Below are 18,942 nucleotides of genomic sequence, written 5' to 3' on the forward strand. Positions count from 1 at the left end.
TTGGACAGCCAGGATCCCAAGCTGATAATGAAAATGATGAATATCCGGTACTGTATGTAACGTAGACCAGATATATCTATCGTATATACAATAGGTGATCCAATTACCAGTAAAGACGAGATGAAGGGAGAATGGGATGAATTCCTTACTGTATATATACCCCGCATCAGTCATATACACATCAATCCATATTATATATGCCAATCAATCCATGATAATGATGCATCATACCAACTACATCAGAGACGTATTCACAACAAGATGAAAGAATGAAATGGGATGGGATGGATGTATGCAATTTTATAAATGTTGGTTCAGCACGAGAAAGATATGATAAGCAACCTATTGACGAATGGATCAAGATGACATCAATCGGTGTACTGTATCTAAGAAAGAGGGAAAAAGTGAGGAGAAGGAAAATGTCCTTTGTCTTAAATCGTCGGTGTGATATGTGATTTGTCGTTTTATCGTAGCTGCTCGCATATTTTTCATTCTATCATAACCGACCAAACAAGTAATATCAGTATTCCCATTTTCATTTCCAATTTTTTGAACGATATACTTCATACTTGATCTCGACTTCACTCACCAGCTAAAACCTCTTCGATAATCCTATTGATACTGTCTTTCCTACTTCCCAGCCCCACCCCAAACTCCTCTTCCAACTTCTTTCTAACCACCTTCTTCGTCAGAGTGTCCAAATCGCTCTCTGCACATATCCTTCGGATGGAAACTTCCAATTGAGCTTCAGTAATCCCTTCTGGACCTAATGACAATCCAATATTGTTATCATTTGACGCAGAAGGGGGTATACCGGCATCGCCTAAGAAATTCGATACGGGTCTTGAACCATGTTGAGATAATGGTGATCTCTGTTGATATTGTGATGAATCACCATAAGGAGATTGATATTGATGTTGTTGGGGAGGAGGCGGTGGATTGAATGATGAATATGATGATATCCTATGATCTAATCCTATCATATTCCCTTGTTGTCCCATTCCCATTCCCATAGGTGGTATTCCGCCCATACCCATACCCATACCCATTTGAGGAGTATTACCATGTAAAGAGTAACTTGAAGTTCTATGATCCAACATCGGTTGTTGTCCTCCTCCTCCACCGTAGAATGATCCAGCATGTAAACTTCGTTGATCTACATTCATAGGTTGTCCATATAGACTCTTATTATCTCCAAAGACCGATCGGTTATCTCCTCCAAGAGCTAAATGACTATTGGAATTCATTGGAGATCCTATGAGATCTCTATTCTGATAAGGTAATTGCGGTACACCCTTTCCAACACCATTGTACATTGATCCACCTCTCGATTGATCTTTCAGATCACCGTAGGATCCAAAGGGTGATAAGACACGAGATCTGGCATCGTAGTTATCATACCCGTAAGCTGAGCCTGGTCGAGAGTCGTATTCACCCTTGTTGGGTGGCATGTAAGATCCAGAATGGATTGATTCTTGATCCCATAATTCGTTTCTGTATATCGACAATGTCAGTTGACTAAAAGGTTGAACCCTCAGAATGCAACTCACTCGTAATCGTTCCAGCTCTTGAGGGGTATCGATCGTGGATCGAATTTACCTTCGTCCTGTGATATGTATCATCAGCACTGTTTATAGATATTTATGGTGTTGATAACTTACATGTATGACAATCTTCTTACCATGCTCACCGACCACTGTTGTGGGAAATCAGCAAGGATTCCACTCTCTGCAAATTCACTCATTCACTTACCCAACCGAGTAGACCCCCAACTGAAATCATCCATCTTCCAGAACGAGTACAAAGGGAGGAAGAATGAGAAGTAAGGGATGGCAGCAATGTAGACTGGATGATGTCAAGCATTGGGATCAGCAAATGACTTTCCGGGTAAAACACATCTGATAATGGAAATTGTGTATTGGATCTTGAAGCGAGACGACACTCACAAACCATCCAAGCTACCATATCCCATCTCAACCTGAACACAAAGATCAAAGCTTGCAGACCGTATATCGCAGCCAACATAATGATACTAAGCGTCGGTATCGATTTACCTTCTCTGACAATGAGGTAGATGAGATATCCAATCTATACGATAAAATAAGTCATCAGCATGGGCCTCGAGAATCTCCATTCTCTTGTCTCAAGCGCAGTACCGATGTAGACATATACAATACGAAGCAATGAACAAAGACAGGAATTTCTTGTAAAATCACTCACATAGGCTACCGTAACAGGAGCGATAATCGTGGACAACAAATCGATGAACACCACGAATCTCATTGAGAAACAGCAGAATCCACATAACTGATCTAAGAAGACCAATTCGGCAAGATTATGCACAGTCGAGTTGATCCATCTTCTTCTTTGGGATAATAAGACATTAGCAGAATCAGGAGCGACCGTCTGAGCGTAAGCGTCTCTGACGAATTTAGTCTTGTAGTCGTTAAAGTGTTTCAGAACCAATGTGGTGAGGTATCGATCTTCACCTAGATGCAACAGGTTCTTTAGATGTAAGGTATCGACTCGATTTTCCGAATAATCCTGGATTATACCGTTTGATATGAATAGTGGTTTATGGGTATCAGGCGAACGGAGTCGGTACATCGAGAAACAACCTGGTAGACAGGTGATGGATCCGAACAGCGATTCGAAGGCTTTAGCCAGATGATGCGAGATGAAGTACTCGTATACCTATGTTGAATGCCTGTATCAGCTTTATTTTCGAAAAGGCCCCGAAGATCACAGCTCACCTGCATCATCGTCACAATGGATTGTTTTGCATTCGCAATTGAAGTTTCACCGCAAACACCAATGATCTTCTTATCGTGCATCATCCTGTAATCATTTTGACATCAGTTTTCTGTGATTTGCCTAGAGCAGAGAAATAATCGGTACTCACGCAGAAACAAGTCTGTTCAGAGACATCTCATCGACCGTAGTATCCGCATCGACCATAAACAGGTACTCGTAGAAACTTGGATTCACACCTATGACATTCTTGATCTGATGGTACATTTCCAATTCCAAAGGATTCATCGGTGCGTTGAAGTGGACCTATTTCACCATATCAGATATCAGCCATTCCCCGCCTTCACAATTCATATAAATGGAAGATACAAAACCCACCTTATTCAAGAAATGCATTACTATCATTTGTGAATCTCTCTTACCTCTATTACCAGGTTTAGGTCTTTCCGTCGGTTTACCAACTTTTACCACTACCAGATACGGTACGACGTGTCCCGCACATTCATATAATCCAGCATAGACTTTACCCATGTTATGTTGTTTTGAACCTTCACCCAAAGATTGGAAACTTAACGGTTCTGGATCGTTATTCTGATCAACTCCAAGGATATCTAAGACGATTGCTGGTGTGGGTTTATCATTACCGTATCCTTTTATATTACCATCACAGATGATCATCAAAAGCTTTCTTTTATCATCGTATTTTAACCTAACCAACGAATCGATTGTACGTCGTAAAGACTCTTCTCCCTCGGTGTAACATGGTACTTGACAAATAACGAATTTATCGTGATTCTCAGGCGCACGACTCGAACCGAAATGCAACGCAGCTAAGAACTTGAATCCGATGATCGATACCATGACAATCGATAAGGCCAAGAGGATATAGGTGGAGAATTGACATTGAGGCGAATCTCTCGAATCAACTTTCCCAATGATGAATAAATTCCTTAAACACACTTTTTGCTTGTTGACTAGATCTTGTCCAGCTGTCGACGCCAAGTTATCTAATAATGCTGTGATATCTTTACCAGTGTTATAAGTGAACAGTTCGACCACTTGATCAGCCATGAATCGACGAGAAGCTTGATCATCCGCAGTGAGCTCTACACCGTTTGGAGCCTTGAGACCACCTCCATTCTGCTGGATATACGTTGTCATTTCGTAAACTAGACCATCGTAAATCGCTACGGCTCTTCCGGAACTAGCCATCTTCTTGATATCCTTCTTGGTATAACCCATGAATCCCACACGGAATCGATGTCGCATCATGATCATCATCTCGGCGTACCAATCAGGCCTAGAGTCGTTGGTGTAAGCTCGGAAATCGTGGTATTGCATGAACACGTCGGTGGTGTTGGTACTGTCGAGAGTGACATAAGGGCTGATAGGCGTATTCACACCATCACATAGAGCGCTGACCTGAACGGGGAACAAGCTTGAAGCATCAAGTCCACCATATTGCATGAGACTTTTGGTAGGTACCACTGAGACAGCCGTAAGGTGTGTTGGAGCGAATTGCGTCAGATCGAACACTTCACCTCGGATAGCGGTGAAAACATTATTGGGGTCGTTTTTGGAACTATGACTTGATAATTCGCTCAAAGTGTAGACGTGTTGAGTAGGACAGATGAGAGGACCGAGGGCAGCAATGACGAATATTGTACAAGCACAGATGAACCAGATGATCATGTTGATAGCTAATTTCTCTCTCCAAGCTTGACGAATATCTTGACGTTTCATACCTCCAATCTTGTTGAGCATGAACCCCGGGATCCAGAAGGTCAGGAAAGTGCAGAGCCAGACCCATCTTCTTCTCGCTATGGATTCCTTGTACTCTTCGGTAGTCTCACCTTCCTGAGGTTCAACGTCCAAGACATCCTTCTCATCTTTATGATCGAAGTCACGGAACATGTTTCTCGAAGGAGCATAGGTTTCCGTGCCCACGTTGGAAGCAGAATCGGCGAATTGACTGGTTACTTGACTAGGAGCAAAACCTCGAATATCGTCAAAGTCATCCGGTGAGTCTTGTCGAAGTGGTTGAGCATGATCGACTAATGGCAAATCGACAGTAGATTCGTTCTGAAGGTAAGGATCGGAGTAGCCAAGAGCGGGAGAGGCGGAAGGTGAGACATCGCGATGATAAGGTGAGAATGGATCCACTTTACGCTCTTTCTCATCAAGATATTCCATGTCTTCTCTTCGGTGTCGCTGTTCATCCTTCTCTTCTGCTCGTAATCGATCTTCGAATCGATGGAAGACGGCATGGGAAAGGAACACCTGCATTGGTATCGATGTCAGCTCGATTTTATATAATTAGTGCTCTGCTGCTCACTCGATTAGCCCCTATAGCCATCTGATTATCGTTCAGACCCAGCACCCTCTTCAGATCCTGCAGCCTATCAACATCCGAAGGACCCTTTAATATTCCTCTAACCTCAAATTCCTCTGCATACCTATCACAAGCTTCGAAATGGTTCATCCTGACTTCGTAAGACGTCTGGAGTCTTTGAGCCATCTCTGTCAATCCTAAAGATCTGATCTGACCTTTCATACTTCTAATTTCCACCTGAGATGGCAATTGACTATCGTTTGGTCTCAAACAGAATATCAACCACGGTTGAGCTTGATCGAAGGTTTGTAATAACGTATCTAAAGCAGACCAATGTTGACCTGCTATGCAGTATAGAGCTTTCCCAGCATTACCTCCATCATTTCCTCCGCCAACTTCATCATCTTCTCCTTCTTCTTCCTCTTCTTCTTCACTTACAGCTTTTAATGCTCTACCTTTCCTTCTACGTGTGGACGGTGCTCGCATCGGTCGAACAGGCTGCTGTACAGCTACGATCTCGTCGTCATTTCTTGGATGAGCTTGAGTAGCGATAGATTTCGAAGAGAAAAGCGATTTAATAAATGGGTTGTTTGATCCTAGATGCTCTGAGACAGCTTGAGATCCGGTAGTATTACCACGAAGTAATCGTAAGATATCCGCTGAAGTTTCATTGGCGTTTCTTTCGAGGAAGTTCTCGGTAGAGTAGGTAACAGGACCATCGTAATGGTTGATAGTAAACGTAGCACCACCACTTCGACTCTGAGTAGCCAGTGAGAAAGAAGCATGACCTGTAAACCTTTTACCCATGGCTTCCAGGAATTGACCTTCATTTCGCTTCTTCCTGGCTTGATCATCCATGATATTGACTAAACCACCTTTGTTATCCGATAACATCTTGACACACTCTGAATTATCGAAATATGGTATCCTAGTGACTGTAAGTTTCTCCTTACTAGCTTCTTCCAAGGTCGATTCGTGGACCCTGTGTAAAACCCAGTTCTGCACTTTCTCATTGGCGAAGTTGAAGCAGAATTGATCTAACGAGTTGGACATTGCGACAGGTCCATGGTTATTCTGCATACCTGGTAAATCCAATAAGGCAATGAAGGATCCAAAAGAATCTTTACATAATTTCTGATTGATATGTTCGTTCAACCAGGAGAATAATAGTGAATATAATGTTCTTGCCAATTCATCTCTGACTGATTCAGCTTGTTCGGGGTTTAAAAATGTCGTATATATCTCTTTTCTCATGAGGACAGTCTTGAATGAGAACAGTTCACTAAGGGCTTCTTGAGATACACCCAGGAATTCAGCTACGGTCGATAGGGTTTCGTAGTTCGTAACAATTGCACCTTCATGTTGATTTCCGCCAGTTTCGAACTGAAGGTTACCGATATGCAAGATCGTAGCCAGTAACTGACACACTTGAGCTACTAATCGATTCGATAATCCAACAATCTTGAAAGCTTGTTTAAGCTGTTCGAACCTTTGTCGATCATCTGTACCGGTCCTTCTAACTCGACTTTGTAAATATCGATAAGATGATGTGTTTTCCAACTTCAAGAATGATTTTTCCTCTCCGTGAACACCACTGACCAGATAGTAGAATACGTGGAAGTTCCTTTCACCACTTGAAGGAGTCTGAGATACTCTGGATCGTTCGAAATAATATTCGATCGTCTTGAGACCTTCTAATCTACCTCGATCGTTGAACTGCAGTTCCGTATAATTACCGAATCGAGAGGCGTTATCGTTGGTGAGGGTATGGGCATTACCGAAGGATTCGAGGATGAACTATGAGAGGATACACCATTCAGCGTTGATGCGATGTGGATGTGTTGAGATGATGAACGCAAGAATAACGATACATACCTCCGCATTGGCAACTTGACTGCCAACCTTTGAACCTTTCTTTCCCGGTGCAGCTACACTGACTTCTGATATGGCTTTGATTGCTAATCTCCTCATTTCCGTTTTACCAGAACCGACAGATCCACTATCATGACGAATGATATCGTCAATTAGTCAGGTACCAACGCTCAGAATCGGACGATGTAACTCACTTCAAGACTACGATCTGATCCTGCCTTGTCCTCCTCATGTTATAGTAAGCGTTCAAAGCCAATTGAAAGATATGCGGACCTAATCTATCTTTCTTCGTGGTCGAATCTGCATCTCTGGAAGTTTCATCGTCTACTCGGATCCTATAATACTCTGCTACGTAATTTTGTAATGACGCATCTCCATTGACTGGTAGATATGAATGTGGATTGACTGATATCAAGTTGGAAGGCGATAATGATGTGTAGGGTTGGGAGATGAGGAATCGTTCTCGTAACGTAGCTAGCACAGTATCTTCCGCCAGCGTCGCTCCTAGGGAGCTACACCATAGCATTCTGAGTGAACATCGAGCAGAAACAAGTGAAGAGGTCGTACTTACCAAACATCGGTCACACCTTCAAATCGAGATGACCTTCCTCGACCTTGTGAAGGTCCTGCCCCGCCTCGATTGCCCGATGCGGACATTCTGATTGATTATCTTCCTATCAGATAGATTTTTGGCGATGAGTGTGAGAAGACCGATGTGATTTTGGACCCGATGAGTGGTATGATTGAAAATGAAAGAGCGTGAGAAGAGTATGTGTTGTAGACCTAGAAGAGAAAAATATAGAATACAGTTGGTGTCGATGAAAGGAGTGGATGAGGAAGTGCACCAAACATGTAGCATGCAAACAGAAATCGCGAATGAGATTGGAAAGGGATGAAAATGAATTGACAAAGGTCTTGGAAGTGTGTATGTATGAGTGTATGTCTGCAGATAGTCGAACGGGGGCTGTGCGGCGGGCTTGTGTACATTCGTAATGACTTTTTACCACTTTCTACACACCCCTTTCCCGCTTTATTCGTCAGTCTCTGTTTGACTTCTGCTCTCAGTATTGTACATGTATACCACTGTATTATGCATCGTATGCATAAGAACCTGTATTCGAGTACACTCAATTGAGATTTTGGTTATGGATGTGAATGATTTCTTTTTCTTCACGTTCCAGATCTTTGTTCTTCCTGCAATCTGAAACGAACAACCTCCACTCTGTCGACGTCAGTGTATTTACGTAATTATACACGCGTGCTCCTTACCACGTTTCAGATGCTTTCAAGGGAGAAATGCCAAAGAGATGAATCCCCGTATAACACCGATATCCTGGTCCTTCGTGTACGGAGATGAGCGTATCTCCCTTTTCGGTGTCCTCATCATGACATACATACAAGTATCTCGGAGTGTGTTTTTCCATCAACTTCTAACTCTTCTTGACGTCCGAAGTATCATCTCAGTCAACAAAAGTGCTTGTAAGATCACATCAAAATGGTGAGTCTGGCTTTTCAATTGCACGTGATCCACAGGCAACGGGGAGGGACCTCTTGCTGACGCAAAGTTCCTTTCTTATCATTTTGCAGAACCGAACGTTAGTATCTCCCTTCCATCCCTACCTATCTACCCATTCATCCAGTACATGTTTACTGACATCCAACTCATACGACAATTGATAGTGTTCTTTACGTATCTGGATTCGCCTCCAACCTCAGAGCTAGAGATTTAGCATATGAGTTTGAGAGATATGGTAGATTGATCCGATGTGATATCCCAGCGTTGAAAACTCCTACTTCGTCTCGTAAGTCCCATTTTACTTTTGTTACTCAGATCGATTTCATCCATGCTCTTTCCCCTCAAATCATTTTGAAGTGGAATGATCTCAGGGAGGATCCATATCTCATTATATTTATATTACCCCTTCAAAGACATCTAATGAATATGGCGATGCGAATGCCGAAAGAAGCTTCGTTCTGCGAGTTCCCGATTCGTTCGTTCGTTCGTTCGTTCTCCTTCACCCTCAAATTGCGTCGTGCTTTGGCGATTTCGACCGACCGATCGCTTTTCTAGTATCTTCTCCCTCTTGTGCTCCCTTTCTCGTGGAATCACGACTGGAGAACCAGATCCTACCGTTCTTTGACATTTTTACGATTCTCGAGCCTTTCGAGCAAGCTATTCTGGTCAATATTCGCTCGTCGCAAACGATGCTCTTCCGACCGATCAAGATATCAAGTAGCTCACACTCACTTCCACATTTAGCTTTTGCTTTTGTTGAGTTCAGACGAGAAGATGATGCTGAGGATGCCTATTATGACATGTGAGTGGTATAACGCATTGGACTATTGTATTGGAACAGTGCTCAGACTTATTTGTCGGTATTTTTAGGCATGGTCGATCCATTGATGGTAGGAAGATAACCGTTCAATGGGCCAAGAGACCCCCAAGCTCACAATGGAGACATGATGGGTTGGTTTTTTGTTTTCTTGTTTGGGATGGAAGTTTTAAACTGATAAATCCAGTACGAGCAGGTATGGCGATAGTCGAGATCGACGAAGATCTCCTCCTCCCAGACGAAGATCTCCTAGTCCACCACCAAGGAGAAGATCCCCTTCACCTAGGGAATCCAGACGGGGAGGCGATCACGATGATGATGATCGAGTCAAGGAAAGGGATTATGCCGGTTCCAAAAGAGGAAGATCAGCCTCACCAGAGAGAAACGGTAGAGATAGAAGTGCTTCTCCCGTAAGCAAACTAAGAGAATCAAGGGATGATGATAGAAGTAGAAGTCGAAATGGTGATGAGTCACTTTCACCTGTCAAAAGATCAGATAGGGATGATGAGAGAGAAAGAAGAGATGATTAACCAAGTTGGGGATATAAAAATTAAAATGGTATCTTTGTATATGAATGGGTGTGAATATGATTATACGAGATGAATATGTGTTACATGCTGTTATATATGATCTTGTTCATACTATGTTTATCTATAATCATGGATGCAATTGCACCTATATATGACTATGCAATGAGAATGTCGAGAGTGGATGGAAGCAATCGGAGACTCCACAGAGTGACGCGCCAGCGAACAGATCCATTTCCACCGTCATTCAACTTTTTCTCTTCTCGCTTCCTCTTCTTCCTCCATTTGTCTTTCATACTTACTCCAATGACAGCCGAACGATCACACCAGATGAAAGGTGAGCTCGAGTCTCCATACTGTCAACTACAACAAGCAGGTCGCTTATCTCCAACTGATGTATCTCACAACGTAATTAGTCAACATCAAACATTCAGGTAAAACACATCCAGTCGAAGTTGACCCTTCGAAATCGGTCAGTATATTCAAGGATGCTATCTATCAGGTGACTGGTGTACCACAAGGTAAGTCTTCGTCACCTGTCTGAGCATGAGCTTTTTGGGTCGTGGCATTGCGGAGAAGGGCTGACCACCATTGATGGACGTATGATAGATCGAATGAAAGTGATGGTCAAGGGTGTTTTGAAGGTAGACTCAGCTTTTCGTCTCTCTGACACTGGCGATGGAATAACTGACAACAAACATAATAGGATGATGCGGATTTGTCCAAATTGGGATTGAAGCCAGTGAGTTATCGGAAACGCTGATCTTGGTGGTCCAAACGAGCTCAAGCTGACAATAATGAATGACATATCTTAGGATCAAAGCATCACTGTATGTCTTTCTTTCACGCTTCATCCAAGCATTAAGTCGCCTTCGAGAATCTCGGACTGATGCATACGGATGTAGGTCATCGGTACAGCAGGCCCATTACCTTCTGCACCAACTCAACAAATTACGTTCTTGGAGGATATGGATCAGGATGCCGTTGCTTTAGCTGTAAGTATCGTTATCTTCTTCGCTCGGTGGATACATGTACGAGAAGGGTGGTATCTCTTTGTACCATCATTTTGCTGATTATCACTCCCTACATGCATAGGAAGGAAACCCTCCGGGTCTAGTCAACTTGGGTCAAACATGCTACCTCAACTCCACTTTACAAGCTTTGAAGACCATCCCTCAATTAAATGTTGCCTTAGATAGGTAAGTATGCTCTCATTCGAAGCAGCAGATATCAATATCTGCGTCCACCCTCATTCTGTTAGCGTGTGATGCTTTGATTCCTATACAGCTGCTGATACAAATATTATACTATAGCTTCTCTTCATCTTCCTCGTCACCCGAATCAAAAGTAACCAACTCTCTGAAAAATCTGTTCAGCGGATTGAACCAGACTGCCGATCCCGTGCCTCCCTTCTCTGTCTTGAGCAACCTCAGACTGATGGCTCCTCAGTTTGCGGAGACCGATAATGCTGGCAGATACTCGCAGCAGGGTGAGTGAGATATGTTCATCTTGGTTTATCTGATACGCTCACATGTACTACCTGATCATATATTCATTGTATGGAGTGTTTGTTAGCTAATGATGTTTGTTCTGCCCGTTACAGATGCCGACGAAGCATGGACTCAACTCCTTTCTGCTCTGAAACTCAGCTTAGGCTCATCAAGTGGAGCGAATGGTCCCATTGACAAGATGATGGGTCTTGAACTCACCTCAAAGTGAGGACCCAGTACCTTTTCCAGCTGATTGCAGCTGACACTCGTCATGCATTATCTGACAATTGACTATCCGACTACGTTAGATTGCAATGTGCCGAAGCACCTGAAGAACCTGCTACAACAAGCAAGGAGAGACAGTTGAAATTACAGTGTAATATATCTATCAACACGAACTTTTTGGTTTCTGGTATCCTCGATGTAAGCTGGAAATCCCGCTCGTATATGAGACGAGGGCATATTGCTGATGCGATGACCGTGTACAGAGCTTGAATCAGCAGATTGAGAAGACCAGTCCTTCGTTAGGTAGAATGGCTGTTTACAACTCGTGAGTCTTTCAGTTCACACATTTTGGTGATGACGGTATGAGTGATACTGATGACTGATATGATCTCAGTGAATCTCGTTTATCTCGATTACCTCAAAATTTAGTGGTACACATGGTGCGGTTCTACTGGAGAAGGGATATTCAGTGGGTTGACGGATGCTCATGCCTGATGGAGAATGTACGACTGACTGATGCTAATCGTATAAATAGGAAGAAAGCTAAGATCATGAGGAAGGTCAAATACCCTTTACAACTTGATACTATCGATCTTGTGAGTGTTATCATCTTCCTGACGACTTCATCGATGTCCCTGATTGAAGGTTACTATATTGATTATTCGGATACATAGGCAACGGAAGAAGTGCGATCCCAAATTCAACCTGTCAACTCCGCTGTCAAACAGATTCTGAAAGAAAGGGATGATAGAGCAAAGATCATCAAGCGAAATGCTGGTAAAGCGACTAGTGACGATGCGACGAAAGAAGTGGATATTCGACGTGAAGAAAGGAAGAAGATAGAAGATTTGGTCAAGGAGAAGGGTATTGATGGGGAGACTAACGTCTCGGGAATGTACGAGCTCTACGGTAGGTATCTTCTTTTCTCCCTGATTATGTACCGACCCCCTGTATCGATCTTAATCCGAAGTGTGTCTGAAGTGGTGGATGCTGACGAACTGTTATAGCCATGGTCACTCATAAAGGAGCTTCGGCAGATTCAGGTAAGCTCAGCGTCGGTCTACCGGTCTACTTCAGCTGATCACACAGAGAATAGGTCATTATATCGGCTGGACAAGGAAGGAAAGTGAAGTACCTGTTGCGTCAGGTGAAGAAGAATGGTACAAGTTTGATGGTGAGTGATTTCAGGAGAACATGAAGCAGTTGAATGTTTATTGACTGTACATCTTTCGGTAGATGACAAAGTATCAGTAGTGACAGCGTAAGTCCATGTTGACTATTCGCTTGGTCGTCGGGTACTGATGGATCATGACATAGCGACAAAATCTTGAGTATGGACGGAGGTGGTGAAGATTCGGTAGCTTACATCTTACTATACCGGTACGTTCTCCGTTCTCCATTAGCCATTGTTCTGTTTATCCCGGCCGAGCTGATCATGACCTGCAGAGCCGTTAATATCTGATCGGCCGATGCTCTAAAGAGAACAATAGAGATTTGAGGAGACCTCGGTCTGAATGATCGAGATGGCTTGGATGAGGAACGATAGAATTGATGATATGTCTCTGTAGATGAAACGGGGTTTTACTACTTCTTTTTGTTCATTTGAACGTGTGAAAATGAATCATATGGATACATTAGTTTGATAGATTGGCAAACAATGCACTTCGGTCATCCGTCATTGTTCAATTACTTCGTATGCATGCATTTTTGATAAGAACAATAGAGATGGTAGGATGATGAACCAAGGTTGTTTCAAGATATTCAATCCGGTCCGGTTCCTTGAAAGAGTGGAGGTCGATCAGGAACAAAGGCAGAAGTGAGATTTCTTATTGTTCTCTTAATTCGTCTATTACCATCTCTATTGTTCTCTTTACACATCCGTCTATCACTTTCCCATACGTTGATACCTTGGGGATAAGAACAATAGAGAATGAACAATAGATATCTGTATCACAAAACTTGAAACGGATCTAGAATGTGGTATACCAAACTAGTGGCGTTAATCTGTTTTTAATTGAACTTCGGGTTCCTCCTGCCTTGCTCGGTCAGTCATCATCTATTGTTCTTAGTTGATAAGATCCTGAAAAGACAATAAGCTGTACTATCATGAATTATCACCCCGTTTCGTAATTTTCCCGCCAAGTATACTTACAACTTATTGTTCGAAGTTCTCGGCAAAGGAGAACAATAGATTTCTTCATTCCCATTCGGCAAACCATATCCACTTTGGTCAATCCCAATCCAATGCTTATTGCTTTCAATTCCCAATGCGACAAAATGTCAAGTCCAAGTTTGCTCTGAAAAAGATATAAATACCCCCTCTGAACTCGACGATATTTCTACTTTCTTTTTCTTCAACCAACAAATCACAACAACTTCCAAACCAAACCTTCCAAACTACCAAACCACACAAACCCCAAACCCAAACGCAAACCATTACAATGGACGCTTTCACCGCTATCTTCAACAACTTCGCTGCTTCCGCCGCTCAAACCTCCGAGGCTCCTCGAGACAGCGAAAACCACCCAGGTGGACCTCTTGCTATGTGTGTCATTGCTTAAATGGCGACATCAATGGTATGTGCTAGCTTCCAGCTTGGTCATCCGTATCTGTGCTCAACTGACCAGCTTCCTCGCAGATCTCGCCGATTCACCGGGAAGGATAGAAGATTGTTGACATCGGATTGTCGGGAAAGTCATACATATATATAGTTTCAATGCAAGTTTATCTTGTCCATATCAAGGTCTTACGCGAGTTCGATGTCATTGGCTCGCAACAAGAGATAATTATTCTAGTACTTGGCCAGTTGCATTGTCCTTTGCGCTTGGCAAAGCATCTCCAAGAACAAATTCCAGGAGCGGTCTGAGCTTGATACAATGGTACATGCAAATTTGTGAATTTCCGATGGTGGCTGGTATACACCTCATCGCCTCTTTCCACGATGGGAGGGACGATTCGACTTCTCTTTTCGCTACATGATCGGAATAGAGATAAGCGGTTATTCTACTTGCTATGCATTGACACACACCTTTGATACCTGTTCCCGTTGCTGTCGGATGGCTCGTGCAGACAGGAGCCCAGTACCGCGATGCGGGATAGTCTTAGCATCTAATGTACATGTAATCAGCAAGGGGCATTCGATCACTTGTACTTTCTGGCTTGAAGGGTCAATCAGAGGCTTACCACGTGATTTATCAATATTATGCCCTTGATTGTGATTGTCGTGCGAATCAGCTGAAGATGTCGTACGTTTCTTGGATTTCCAGGTGTTGTATCTGCCCGTGCTATAGGTCGCAGGAAGGAGAGCCCCGCTCTCTGAACGTATCATTTTCTTGTTATCGGAACCAACAGTAGCATTGATGAATTTGCGTTTCTTTCGATCCCAGCTGAGCTGACTGGCTTTCTGAGCCCTGGCGCTCGAGCCTTCATCAGCAGTCATGTCCAAGGTTGTGGCGGACAGAGCTTCAGGAAGTGACGCGCCACTTTGTAGGGAGTAACTGGGATACTTGTGAGCGTTTGCTTCTCACTGTTTGTACTCACCCTCGTTCTGAAGCAGCACCACTTTGGGAATGATCCATGAAAAAATTCGGATCGCGAAACGATTTGGCCTATGAATTCAATCACTCAGTGAATGGAGATGTAGAACACAGGGAACGGAGCATGCTCACCATCAACATGTCATTCTTATCACAGCTCAGTTGTGGTTTATCGTCAACAGTGCTCGTTTCTTCTGCTGCAAGTTTCTTGCGACGATTGACAAGCTTGCGACGTTTTTGCATGAGAATCGAATTGTCCGTCTCGCCTCGCCGTCCAAGCTCGAGGACTGTCTCATTTGGAGCGTAAGCAGCGATGGAAGCAACAAGACGGTTTCTAGCGGCGATGGTGGATGGATTATCGGAATCGACGAGGCTGGGGTCGATGGGTAGTGTGAATGTTTGGCCGCTGAGAAGGCGACCTAGCAATTTGGCTTTTCGATATGAAGCAGCGGAGGCCTTGCCACGGGATCGCTCGAACATAGCTTGACCTTTGCGCATGACTTCGCGTTGACTTTGAAGATGCGGAGCGATTTCATCGAGTCCAGATGATATATATTCAATGTTTTCACTGATACTGTCTTGGGGAAATGCCTTGAGCATAGCTGCATCGTCGCCCAGTCTTGCCGAGCCTAGGAATGTCTGCAAATCGTACAGATACGGCCAGTCGTCTCGAGTGACTAGGGACCAAGCAGTACCTTTCCTTCCTGCTCTCGCCGTTCTACCAACACGATGGACAAAAACTCTTGGACCGGGTGGAAAATCGTAGTTGATAACGTGATCCATGATAGGGATATCCAGACCTCGGGCGGCAACATCGGTGACCACTAAGACATCGGTGAATCGTTTTCGGAATTGGTGTAGTTGCTGTTGTCGGGCAATCTGGTCCAAAGAGCTATAGATATGGGAGGTGCGGTAACCAGCAGCTTTCAGTAGTTCTGAAACATAATCGACGTGATGTTTTGTAGATACAAAGACAATAGCTTGGGGCTGGTTGACTTCTTTATCGCTATCGCTGCGGATCTTGATGGCATCTCGAAGGACGACAAGTAGACCGGCATCTTTCTCGGTAGGCTTAACAGATAAGAATCGCAGATCGAGATCGGGACTGACCTTGTGCTCTGTATCCAGTCGGATGAGCAAAGGATTGACGAGTCCAGCTTTCGCGAATTCTGCTACTGTTGAGGGAAGCGTCGCAGAGAAGAGTAAATTCTGACGAGTTGATGGTAGACGACTTAAGATTTCTCGTAGTTGCACATCAAATCCCATTTCGAACAGCCTAATCATTCATCAGCTACCGTTGTAGACACAGTGGTCTGAGCTTACCGATCCGCTTCATCATAGATCACCATCTGGAGATGACGCAGATCACACTGCATTTCCACCAAAAGATGCAAAAATCGACCTGGAGTGGCGATAATGCTAAAGGATCAACGGCTGCCTGCAACATTGGTGACTTACATATCGGGGCTCTTTGACATCTTCTCAAATTGACCTTCCATACTCTCACCTCCCATGATGAGAGCCCACTTGGGACTTTCAGTTTCCTTCCCCTTTCCTTTGGTCATACCTCTCGCCAGATCTTTACCAACCGTCAGAATTTGCATAGCTAGCTCTCTACTCGGACACATGATCAGAGCCCGAGGACTGGTTGATGGAGAATGCGTCGATCCAAGACGTTCCAGTAACGGGATCAAGTATCCTAATGTCTTGCCAGATCCAGTACGAGCCATCGCGAGGATGTCTCTAGGCGGTGTTGACAAAGCTCCAGGTATACTCGCTCGTTGAATCGGCGTAGGATTTTTGAACTTTCGTAGTAGCAGTGAGCGTATCATGTCAGGTCCCACGTCTGGTAGTGTGATCAGCGATCACGGTGAATGAGATGACGATTGTGCACCCATGAACAAACTCACTGAGAGCTTTCCATTGCGACCCTGGACCTTTAGGCTTGGATGATTGCACCAGCTCGCTCCCCGATTGATCTGCCCAAGAAGGTATGTTTATTGATTCATCCATGCTGAAGCAGTCTGATGTGGGATGTCTGCTGAGAATGTGTCTTGTACGATGAGGATAACCTGTATATGGCACGAAGGCTGGATGACCTGTAGGTGAAGATAACTTTTAATGAATGATGTTGTATTTTGACAAGCATAGACAATTGACAAACCACGTGATTTGGATTTTTTTGTGATGTGATTACATAATCAGTCTCAATTTTATGAGTCTAAGTCAATCTCGTTGGAGTAGGATCCCGTCTTATTCATCGAAAATTGATCAACTAGACCAATTCATGCATTCTCTTCAACTGACATACCACCTTCGCAACCACTAGCAGTCACGTTCGTACACACGCCCATACACCATGTTCACTTGCATCTCATGCAGGGTCGCCTTCGAGACTGCTGCCGAGCAGCGATCCCATTTCTCCACCGACTGGCACAGATATAACATGAAACGTCGAGTGGCCAATCTACCACCTGTAGCAGCTGAATCCTTCAACGAAAAAGTGCTGGAAAGGAGAGAGCAGAACGCAGTGAGAACGGATCCGAGGAGTCTTTCCTGTGCTTCTTGCAAGTAAGTGACAACATGGTCAGCGCGGAAGCTGATCATACAGTAAAAACTTTTCATCCGAGAACGCCTTCCGATCCCATGTCCAATCCAAAAAGCATCGGGACAGGGAAGCACAGCAGTCTGTCTCGCATGCTAACTCGAACTCTCACGCAGATCAAATCACCTCTCAGAACTCGTCTCAGCCCGCGCCACATCCTATCAAAGTCACACACACAGCTACTGATACGGATAGCGAGGACGATAGCGAGGAGGAAGAGGATGGCGATTTCTCCGCTCGAATAGCCAAGGCTCGTAGGCGAATCCAGCCCACCGACTGTCTCTTCTGTCCCGCGAATCACAACTCGATCGACGATAACACAAAGCATATGGCTAAGTCTCACAGCTTCTTCATTCCAGATCAGGACATCTTATTGGACCTTCCTGGTCTTTTATCATATCTAGGTGAAAAAGTAGCAGTAGGCAATCTCTGTCTGTACTGCCCTAACGGTGGACGCGAGTTTGGTAGTTTAGAGGCTGTCAGGAAACATATGATAGATAAAGCTCATTGCAAGTTGGCGTACGAGATGGAGGAAGATAGGGCGGAGCTGGCGGACTTCTACGATTTTGCGGGACCGGATGAAATGGCAGAATCCGATTGGGAGGATATGGAGGACAGCATGTCAGACGTAATGCAAGAGGACGCAATGCCAGACAAGGTGAGTAACTCAGCAACCGGTTAAAGATTATTTAGCTAATTGCTTATCCAGATAAAACAGCAACGTCAGATATCTCTTGCTCCCGATGGGCTGTCACTCATGTTGCCATCTGGCCGTACTTTGGGTCATCGATCTTTGAAAGTTTACTATTCGCAGCGACTTCGACCATTCATTCATCACAATACTTCCACCTCTGCCGTTAGTGCAGCAAAGGTCGCTCTTGTTCGTCAGCGATTGGCAGATCCGTCACTCGCGTTGGTTCCGGTTGCCGGAGGCCATGGTGCTTTCGGTCGTGGCCAAGAGCTGATGAAAGCTCGTAATGCGGGTGAAGCCAAATGGGCTAAACGTCAAGGCCGATCTTTCAAGGATCAACGGCTGAAAGAGCAGTTCAAGACCAAAGTAGGTTATGTACACAACAATCAAAAACGTAAGTAATTTGCCTTTGAATACATAGCGATCTCCGCCACTTTTGCTGACCATTTCACGATGACACAGATTTCAGAGACCCTTTGTGTGAGTCTCCAATATAGCATATGCCGCAATCACTCATTACTGACGATGAATTTGATCTTAGTACAATAAGCATTATCGAGCTCATCCGCATCACATCCAA

At 44.1% G+C, this 18,942-nt stretch overlaps 7 protein-coding genes across 7 annotated transcripts; 4 read left to right on the forward strand and 3 right to left on the reverse strand.

The window, feature by feature from the left end:
- Positions 1 to 581: 581 nt before the first annotated feature.
- L199_007146 (uncharacterized protein) lies at positions 582 to 7,612 on the reverse strand (the record flags this gene model as incomplete). The annotated part of the gene is made up of 13 exons (XM_064892843.1): positions 582 to 1,494; positions 1,551 to 1,606; positions 1,662 to 1,696; positions 1,753 to 1,845; positions 1,947 to 2,088; positions 2,221 to 2,694; positions 2,754 to 2,838; positions 2,903 to 3,057; positions 3,130 to 5,031; positions 5,087 to 6,880; positions 6,959 to 7,082; positions 7,150 to 7,467; positions 7,527 to 7,612. The coding sequence occupies 13 exons, from the start codon at positions 7,610 to 7,612 to the stop codon at positions 582 to 584; spliced, it is 6,177 nt and encodes a 2,058-aa protein (XP_064748915.1).
- An 838-nt stretch (positions 7,613 to 8,450) lies between these two features.
- Positions 8,451 to 9,818, forward strand: L199_007147 (uncharacterized protein; the record flags this gene model as incomplete). Its single annotated transcript, XM_064892844.1, has 6 exons — positions 8,451 to 8,453; positions 8,543 to 8,550; positions 8,636 to 8,757; positions 9,216 to 9,273; positions 9,342 to 9,422; positions 9,485 to 9,818. 6 exons carry the CDS (start codon positions 8,451 to 8,453, stop codon positions 9,816 to 9,818), a joined length of 606 nt encoding a protein of 201 aa, XP_064748916.1.
- Positions 9,819 to 10,121: 303 nt separating this feature from the next.
- L199_007148 (uncharacterized protein) lies at positions 10,122 to 12,992 on the forward strand (the record flags this gene model as incomplete). Its single annotated transcript, XM_064892845.1, has 18 exons — positions 10,122 to 10,152; positions 10,232 to 10,336; positions 10,425 to 10,459; positions 10,522 to 10,557; positions 10,721 to 10,810; positions 10,911 to 11,014; positions 11,129 to 11,304; positions 11,419 to 11,530; positions 11,614 to 11,728; positions 11,794 to 11,855; positions 11,925 to 11,999; positions 12,066 to 12,126; positions 12,205 to 12,439; positions 12,538 to 12,573; positions 12,627 to 12,704; positions 12,767 to 12,791; positions 12,848 to 12,910; positions 12,977 to 12,992. The coding sequence occupies 18 exons, from the start codon at positions 10,122 to 10,124 to the stop codon at positions 12,990 to 12,992; spliced, it is 1,455 nt and encodes a 484-aa protein (XP_064748917.1).
- A 979-nt stretch (positions 12,993 to 13,971) lies between these two features.
- Positions 13,972 to 14,091, forward strand: L199_007149 (uncharacterized protein; the record flags this gene model as incomplete). Its single annotated transcript, XM_064892846.1, has 1 exon — positions 13,972 to 14,091. The coding sequence occupies one exon, from the start codon at positions 13,972 to 13,974 to the stop codon at positions 14,089 to 14,091; it is 120 nt and encodes a 39-aa protein (XP_064748918.1).
- A 362-nt stretch (positions 14,092 to 14,453) lies between these two features.
- On the reverse strand, positions 14,454 to 16,415 carry L199_007150 (uncharacterized protein; the record flags this gene model as incomplete). The annotated part of the gene is made up of 6 exons (XM_064892847.1): positions 14,454 to 14,501; positions 14,559 to 14,638; positions 14,690 to 15,027; positions 15,071 to 15,138; positions 15,199 to 16,342; positions 16,390 to 16,415. 6 exons carry the CDS (start codon positions 16,413 to 16,415, stop codon positions 14,454 to 14,456), a joined length of 1,704 nt encoding a protein of 567 aa, XP_064748919.1.
- A 105-nt stretch (positions 16,416 to 16,520) lies between these two features.
- Positions 16,521 to 17,079, reverse strand: L199_007151 (uncharacterized protein; the record flags this gene model as incomplete). Its single annotated transcript, XM_064892848.1, has 2 exons — positions 16,521 to 16,912; positions 16,977 to 17,079. 2 exons carry the CDS (start codon positions 17,077 to 17,079, stop codon positions 16,521 to 16,523), a joined length of 495 nt encoding a protein of 164 aa, XP_064748920.1.
- Positions 17,080 to 17,425: 346 nt separating this feature from the next.
- On the forward strand, positions 17,426 to 18,911 carry L199_007152 (uncharacterized protein; the record flags this gene model as incomplete). The annotated part of the gene is made up of 5 exons (XM_064892849.1): positions 17,426 to 17,637; positions 17,741 to 18,329; positions 18,381 to 18,756; positions 18,825 to 18,842; positions 18,904 to 18,911. The coding sequence occupies 5 exons, from the start codon at positions 17,426 to 17,428 to the stop codon at positions 18,909 to 18,911; spliced, it is 1,203 nt and encodes a 400-aa protein (XP_064748921.1).
- Positions 18,912 to 18,942: the final 31 nt, after the last annotated feature.

Source organism: Kwoniella botswanensis, chromosome 2 (genome assembly GCF_036426115.1).
Source record: "Kwoniella botswanensis chromosome 2, complete sequence".
Taxonomy (NCBI): domain Eukaryota; kingdom Fungi; phylum Basidiomycota; class Tremellomycetes; order Tremellales; family Cryptococcaceae; genus Kwoniella; species Kwoniella botswanensis.